The sequence below is a fragment of the Triticum aestivum genome, chromosome 7B (genome assembly GCF_018294505.1).
Source record: "Triticum aestivum cultivar Chinese Spring chromosome 7B, IWGSC CS RefSeq v2.1, whole genome shotgun sequence".
Taxonomy (NCBI): domain Eukaryota; kingdom Viridiplantae; phylum Streptophyta; class Magnoliopsida; order Poales; family Poaceae; genus Triticum; species Triticum aestivum.
The window spans coordinates 40,122,592-40,131,562 of record NC_057813.1 but is presented as its reverse complement, the minus strand read 5'-3'; the positions used below and the strand labels follow the sequence as shown (position 1 = coordinate 40,131,562).

General features: G+C 41.3%; 1 protein-coding gene across 1 annotated transcript; it reads left to right on the top strand.

Moving 5' to 3' along the window:
* Window positions 1-7,994: 7,994 nt before the first annotated feature.
* Window positions 7,995-8,906, top strand: LOC123160156 (uncharacterized; the record flags this gene model as incomplete). Its single annotated transcript, XM_044577969.1, is given in 1 exon segment — window positions 7,995-8,906. A coding segment is annotated over 1 exon segment (776 nt), but the record flags the coding sequence as incomplete, so codon positions are not given.
* Window positions 8,907-8,971: the final 65 nt, after the last annotated feature.

Sequence of the window (8,971 nt, the reverse complement as noted above, 5' to 3'; positions counted from 1 at the left end):
ATCCAGAAAGGCAGCATTTATCGGCTTCAGTTAGCAGTAGTAGCGAAGGAATCGCTCGATCAGGTTCAGTTAACAGCCATCAATCAATCGCTCGGGTTCAGTAACGTGTAGCCTGCAGTGCAATCGCTTGGGTTCAGTTAGAGCCCAACGCCTCGCTCGGGTTCAGTTAGGGCCAATGCCTCGCACACATGCACGTACGTGTACGAGAGAAACGCGCATCGCTCGGCCCCCGACCGCCCACCATAACCGGGAACTCCCTGAAATTTTCCTCGCCCTCGCTTCTACCACGGTTTTTTCCGTCATGGACGGCCCAAAGAATGTCATGCAGCTGCGTCTCCGGCCCGCCCAGGACGAAAAGCCCATTTTTCTGTCATGATTTTTTGTCATAGAAGTAGGAGCCCACCACATCTATGATGATACCAGGTTTTGTCACAATTATCGTTATAGAAGTGTCATATGTATGACAAGAAAAAAATTCGTTCGGCCCAAAATGTCACGGATGTGTCTTTTTTTTGTAGTGAATGCTTGCTAACCTTCAATAAATTTACAACCTCTACTTCTTAGATGTGAAGTCATTACTCCTCATGGGATAAGCAAATGAAACATATATAATTTCAGATTTATGACATTCAACTCATTCAACCATTTACTCATAGGATATAGGTGAAGCACACGAGTAAATGACAAACTACTCCAACAAGATATAAGTGAAGATCAATGAGTAGTTAAATAATTATGCAACTATGTGAAGACTCTCTCTCATTTAAGAATTTCATATCTTGGTATTTTATTCATACAGAAATCAAAGCAAAACAAATTGACATTGCAAGGATAGCACTACTCATGTGAAGAAGCAAAAACTTAGGTTCAACCGATACTAACCGATAATTGTTGAAGAAGAAAGGTGGGATGCCTACTAGGGCATCCCCAAGCTTGGATGCTTGAGACTTCTTGAAATATTATCTTGGGGTACCTTTGGCATCCCCAAGCTTGAGCTTTTGTGTCTCCTTAATTCCTTTTATATCCCGGTTTCCCAAATCTCGAAAGCTTCATTCACACCAAACTCAACAAGAACTCGTGAGATGAGTTAGTATAAAACAATGCAATAACCTTATCATTTTCTACTGTAACAAATCACTAAAATTATTATTCAACATTAAATACTAAATTTCTCCGCATATTTAATACTCCTATCCTAAAATAGAATCATTAATCAAGCAAACATATGCAAACAATGCAAACATAACAGCAATCTGCCAAAACAGTACAGTCTGTAAAGAATGCAAGATTCATCATACTTCCCTAAATCCAGTAATTATGAGGAAAATACTATGCTGTAGAAGATTTATTAGATCTCAAAATGAAAAAAGTTTCAACATTATATCATTCTCTGACTTTTCTAGGGAATTTTTGCAACAGCGGTTAACTTTCTGTTTTCAGACAACAACATGTATACTAGCAAAATAAGCATGGTAAAGGCTATCCTTGACATTTTTATTGAAAATATAGATGAAAAATATTATTCTAAATAACAGCAATAAAATACTAATAAAATAAAGTGACGTTCCAAGCAAAACACATATCATGTGGTAAATAAAAATATAGCTCCAAGTAAAGTTACCGATGAACGAAGACGAAAGAGGGGATGCCTTCCGGGGCATCCCCAAGCTTAGGCTCTTGGTTTTACTTGAATATTACCTTGGGGTGCCTTGGGAATACCCAAGCTTAGGCTATTTCCACTCCTTATTCCATAGTCCATCGAATCTTTACCCAACACTTGAAAACTTCACAACACAAAACTTAACACAAAACTCGTAAGCTCCGTTAGTATAAGAAAATAAAACCACCACTTAGGTACTATTGTGAACTCATTATAAATTCATATTGGTGTAATATCTACTGTATTCCAACTTCTCTATGGTTCATACCCTCCGATACTACTCATAGATTCATCAAAATAAGCAAACAACATATAGAAAACAGAATCTGTCAAAAACAGAACAGTTTGTAGTAATCTGTATCAAACGTATACTTCTGGAACTCAAACAATTCTTAAATAAATGGGTGTACCTGAGAAATTTGTATATTAATGATCTGCAAAAATAATCAACCTAAAATAACTCTCCAGTAAAAAATGGCAGCTAAACTCGTGAGCGCTAAAGTTTCTGTTTTTTACAGCATGATCATAAAGACTTCACCTAAGTCTTCCCAAAGGTTCTACTTGGCACAAACACTAATTAAAACATAAAACCACATCTAACCAGAGGCTAGATAAATTATTTATTACTAAACAGGAACAAAAACAAAGGACAAGAATAAAATTGGGTTGCCTCCCAACAAGCGCTATCGTTTAACGCCCCTAGCTAGGCATGATGATTTCAATGATGCTCACATAAAAGATAAGAATTGAAACATAAATAGAGCATCATGAAGAATATGACTAGCACATTTAAGTCTAATGCACTTACTATGCATAGGGATTTTGTGATCAAACAACTTACGGGAACAATAATCAACTAGCATAGGAAGGTAAAACAAGCATAGCTTCAAGATTTTCAACACATAGAGAGGAAACTTGACATTATTGCAATTCCTACAAGCATACGTTCCTCCCTCATAATAATTTTCAGTAGCATCATGAATGAATTCAACAATATAATCAGCACCTAAAGAATTCTTTTCATGATCTACAAGCATAGAAAATTTACTACTCTCCACATAAACAAAATTCTTCTCATTCGGAATGGTGGGAGTATCATAAGAGACTTGAATACTATAAATTATTTTCCACATTAAAAGAGTAATGTTCAGAAAAAGGGTAATCATAATCATGACAATTTTTATAAATATAATCATCACTACTTTTTATAGCATAAGTTTCATCACAATAATCATCATAAGTAGCAACTTTGTTCTCATCATAATCGATTGAAACCTATTCCAAGATAGTGGAATCATCACTAAATAAAGTTGACACTCTTCCAAATCCACTTTCATATTCATCACAATAAGATTCAACATCCTCCAAAATAGTGGGATCATTACTTCCTAAAGTTGACACTCTTCCAAACCCACTTTCATCAATATAATCATCATAGGTAAGAGGCATGCTATCATCATAACAACTTTGCATATCAAAACTTGGGAGGCTAAAAATATCATCTTCATTAAACGTAGCATCCCCAAGCTTGGGAGAAACATTAATTTCAGCCAATATATTCTCAAATATTTCATCCTCATCAAACATAGCTTCCCCAAGCTTGGGCCTTTTCATATCATAAGCATAATCACTCTCATCATTAATAGTATGGATAGCACCAATAGAATAGCAATTATCATCATCACAATGAGTAGTAGGAGCAACATCATTTGGGAGGGATACCTTTTTACCTTTGCTTCTCCGGGTTTTTTTCTTCCTCACATCATGTGTGGGTTCAACCCTCTTATTTGAGCTTCTTATTGATTATATTGGTTGAATAGAAGGCTCCTCCTCAATACCTGATTCATCATAAGAAATAATAGGAGGATAATGGGAAGTCTCTTCCCTTTCATTACTATTCTCTTCATCTTATATTTGTTTTCTTTTCTTTAGGTAATTGGCAATACAAGGATTTTCAATGCAATTGACCACACAATACATGTAAATCTTCTCTAGATCAAAATCAAAGAGTTTCTTAAGGAGAAATTCTAGAAGATTCTTAGTTAAACATTTCATTTCTTCATAACCCAGAAGCAAACTAAGTTCATTATAATGTGCAAGGGAAATCATATCATCACAATTTTTGGACACAATTCGATCATGAAATAATTTGCATCGGAGATGTAAATGACCACGTTCATTGCAAAGTTCACAAGTACGGCAAAGGAAATGTGAATTTTCAGCATTCTTATCTAGCCTTTCTTATAATAATTTAGTTTCTAAATGCTTATGCCTCTTGCAATATCTATTTTCCCTATTTGGTGTGTACTTGCAAACTCAATGCTCTCCACAAAAATCGACATGCTTATAGGAGACATTTTCATCATAACTAGTGCAGTCGTCATTAGTACTATGGATATTCAAAGCGTTCATACTAACAACATTGCAATCATGCTCATCATTCAAATATTTTATGCCAAACATTTCATAGACTTCTTCTTCTAGCACTTGAGCAAAATTTCCTTTTCATCATACTTACGAAAGATATTAAAAAGATGAAGCGTATGAGACAAACTCAATTTCATTTTTTTGTAGTTTTCTTTTATAGACTAAACTAGTGATAAAACAAGAAACAAAAAGATTCGATTGCAAGATCTAAAGATATACCTTCAAGCACTCACCTCCTTGGCAATGGCGCCAGAAAAGAGCTTGATGTCTACTATGCGACCTTCTTCTTGTTGACGTTGTTGGGCCTCCAAGTGCAGAGGTTTGTAGGACAGTAGCAAATTTCCCTCAAGTGGATGACCTAAGGTTTATCAATCCGTGGAGGCATACGATGAAGATGGTCTCTCTCAAACAACCCCGCAACCAAATAAAAAAGAGTCTCTTGTGTCCCCCAACACACCCAATACAATGGCAAATTGTATAGGTGCACTAGTTCGGCGAAGAGATGGTGATACAAGTGCAATATGGATGGTAGATATAAGTTTTTGTAATCTGAAATTATAAAAACAGCAAGGTAACTAATGATAAAAGTGAGCACAAACGGTATTGCAATGGTAGGAAACAAGGCCTAAGGTTCATACTTTCACTAGTGCAAGTTCTCTCAACAATAATAACATATTTGGATCATATAAATATCCCTCAACATGCAACAAAGAGTCACTCCAAAGCCACTAATAATGGAGAACAAACAAAGAGATTATGGTAGGGTACGAAACCACCTCAAAGTTATCCTTTCTTCTCGATCTATTCAGGAGCCCGTAGTAAAATAACATGAAGCTATTCTTTCCGTTCGATCTATCATAGAGTTCATACTAGAATAACATCTTAAGACACAAATCAACCAAAACCCTAATGTCACCTAGATACTCCATTGTCACCTCAAGTATCCATGGGCATGATAGTACGATATGCATCACACAATCTCAGATTCATCTATTCAACCAACGCAAAGTACTTCAAAGAGTGCCCCAAAGTTTCTACCGGAGAGTCAAGACGAAAACGTGTTCCAACCCCTATGCATAGGTTCATGGGCGGAACCCGCAAGTTGATCACCAAAACATACATCAAGTAGATGACGTGACATCCCATTGTCACCACAGATAAGCACGGCAAGACATACATCAAGTGTTCTCAAATCCTTAAAGACTCAATCTGATAAGATAACTTCAAAGGGAAAACTCAATCCATTACAAGATAGTAGAGGGGGGAGAAACATCATACGATCCAACTATAATAGCAAAGCTTGCGATACATCAAGATCGTATCACCTCAAGAACACGATAGAGAGAGAGATCAAATACATAGCTACTGGTACATACCTTCAGCCCCGAGGGTGAACTACTCCCTCCTCGTCATGGAGAGCACCGGGATGATGAAGATGGCCACCGGTGATGGGTTCCCCCTCCGGCAGGGTGCCGGAAAGGGCTCCCGAGAGGTTTTTGGTGGCTACAGAGGCTTGCGGCGGTGGAACTCCCGATCTAGGTTATTTTCTGGAGGTTTCAGTATTTATAGGAATTTTTGGCGTAGGTCTCACATCAGGGGGGTCTCTGGGCTGTCCACGAGGCAGGGGGTGGGCGCGCCCCCCACACTCGTGGGCAGCCCGGGACTCTTCCTGGCCTAAGTCTTTCACTCCAGGGGCTTCTTTTGGTCCACAAAAAATCATCAAAAATTGGCACGTCGATTGGACTCCGTTTAGTATTCCTTTTCTATAAAACTCAAAAATAAGGAGAAAACAGAAACTGACACTGGGCTCTAGGTTAACACGTTAGTCCCAAAAATCATATAAAATAGCATATAAATGCATATAGAACATCCTAGATGGATAATATAACACAATGGAACAATCAAAAATTATAGATACATTGGAGACGTATCAGTTCTCGTAACATGCAAAACCAGAGCTTTTGGAAAAACGACTATTGGTAAAAACCGAACGTAATTACTTGCTATCCGAACAACCACTAAACATAATAGTATGATAATAACATTTTAATATCATATAAGTAAAACATTCAATATCTTCCGGTTTTATAGATTTTTTTCATATCATACAATAATATTCATTTATTTACAAATATTAATATTCATAGCGGCATGCATATTATTCACAACATTACATCAGTATAAAAACTATTAACAAAATTACGGCGTCATTTATACCTCAGCTCCAATATGGATGTGCTTGCGAATGCGATTAAGCGTCAAAATAGTTCGAATAAATATATGTCACCAGTATTATATGAACGGAGTCAAACCTATTATCACATGAACATCAATATTACACACGGATTTTTCTTTTTGCTATCAAAAGTATGAAAATAGCACTTGCATGCATGTATGTAGACATACGGTTTCCTAACTATAGACTTAGTAATAAACATACCATATGAAATAACATACCACATGCAATGAACAATTGCAGTGCAATTTTTTTTAATTGCCGTATTAAGATCTTCTCACATCTCAATACTAATGGACACAGCTAACATTAATACAACATCTTCAACCTACTCTTCTCAAAAAAATAGTATAAATGTTGCATCTGTCATCTGCAATTTTTTCTAACCTCTAAACACTTACATCGCATAGCTAATGACGAGCTAAAAGACTAACTAATTATCACCGTGCATGCATAAAAGAAATTCATATATTACAAAGCTCATACCTCGTTCTTCCCGTTCGTACTTCACTTTGCACGGCAAATCCTACTCCAAAAACTCCAAATGACTCCTCCAACTGCTGAAATAATGCCTAAAACAACATAGAATACACACTTAGGAATTAATCAAAGAGAACAAAAATATCATGCATGCAAAGGAAACCAACAAAAATGGATAGATGTTACCTTAATCTACCTTTTCTTCAACTTCACCATCTTCTAAATCCAACTCTAAATCAACCAAAATCATGACTAAAAGTGGCTACCAAGTTTTTCTTTCTGTGTATTCTTGTAGACTTACAGAGAGCAGAGAGGCAGAGAAGGCAACCCGAGATTTTCGACAGAGAGTGTATTAATAGAAGAGGACCGCTATATTGTCGGCAAAACGAGTTAGAACTCACCTACCATGGTCTCGGATTCCAGCATCATGGTGTCTCATCACACGCAGCAACATCAATGCTCTTGGGTGTGCGGCACGAAATCACACGTACAAATCAACACGCCTGAGTGTTGTCGCTTCGGCTACATATAGAAGCGCAAATCACGCAGGCAGGCGGGAATACGATTCCAGATTATCGGAACTTGTGGCAGAAAGCAAAAAAAAAAGCATTGCCATCGAATTTGGTGCTGTCACCTCCACTGCAGCAGCAAGTTTCGCAGCATCGGAATCAACACAGTTTGTCATCGGAATCAGCGCCGTTTGATAAATCTCGGCTCGCAGCAGCAACAGCAGTGCCGCCTGCTGCGGTGGCGGCATGGCCCACCGGCTGGCCCCACGACTTGCACGGCCTGTCGACCTGCGAGCGATAGCGCCAGCAGGGGCTGCCTCGCGCGGTGGCGGCATGGCCCACCTGGCCCGCCCTGTTCCGTCCCAGCGACATGCACTGTACCAATCGCGTTTTGCCTGGATGGCGGCCTCCTGCCGTGGCGGCAGGGCCCACCGCCTCCTGGCATGGCGGTAGGTGCCACGTATTGCCTGCCGCGCCTGCCGCCACGACCGAGGGAGTCTTTTTTTGTTAATTTCATCTGCAGTTGGTCTCTCTTGGCAATTCGTTGGCGCCAGGTGGTCTCTTTCCACAAAAAATCGAGCGGAGTATACTTGTTTGCCAACTGACTTGGGCGTTTGCACGATGGATGGTCAAATGATTTAACGCAAGCTTTGATTCATTTTGACTATCCGTTGGATGGGGGTGTCCTGCCTTGGCCTAGAAGACATCCAGCGTCCACCACCACCAGTCTAGGCTCCTCGGGAAGCCACTCCACTCCACTGCTACACTCCTGCCACTGCGAGAGGAAACGTGAGGAAGACAAGCAGGACGCCATTGCCATGCCTTCCTCCTCCTCGTCTTCCCTCGAGCCGGACCACCACCCTGCCCTCCGCAGACAAGGCGACACCGAGGGCGCCGTCTCGTTCCTGCGAACGCAGCACGACGTGGACGCGGTGTGCGACAAGTACGGCGTCCCCAGGGACCGGTACACCGCGCGCCCCGCCGGCGACCTGCGCGCGAGCTCGCCCCCGCCGCCGGGGTGCGTCTGCGTGTACGCGGAGGCCCTGGAGGCCGGCATGCGCGTCCCGCTGCACGGCTTCTTCTGCGACGTGCTCGCCCATTTCGGCATCGCGCCCACCCAGCTCGCGCCCAACGGGTGGCGCATCTTGGCGGGCTTCCTCGTGCTCTGCCACTCCGCCGACGTGCCGCCGTCGCTGCCCGTGTTCCGGTACTTCTTCCTGCTGTCCATCGTCAACCACAAGCACAGAGGCTGCTACTTTTTCCGATCCAGGGACAACTCCGGCCTGCGCTTCAAGGGGATGCCGAGCTGCATCAAGGACTGGAAGAACTCGTTCTTCTTCCTGTCGTCGCCGGAGCCGTGGCCTTTCCCCGTGGAGTGGGGCGAGCCGTCCAAGAGCTCTTTCATGGTGCCGGTACTTGACAGCGAGAGGAAGAAACACGCGGCGAAGCTACTGCGCAGTTACGCCAGCGCCGCCGTTGACATCGATACATGTCTCTCCGACAGCAACCTCGCAGCCGCCATGGCACCTGCTGCATCTGCGCGGCGGCCGCCGCCGCCGGCTTCTTTTACTCGCATTGCTTCCGATTCCAAAGGTAATTGAACACCATCCGTAACCACTCCGATTCCCCTGTTTTTAATCGAGCTCTGATGTTGCTACC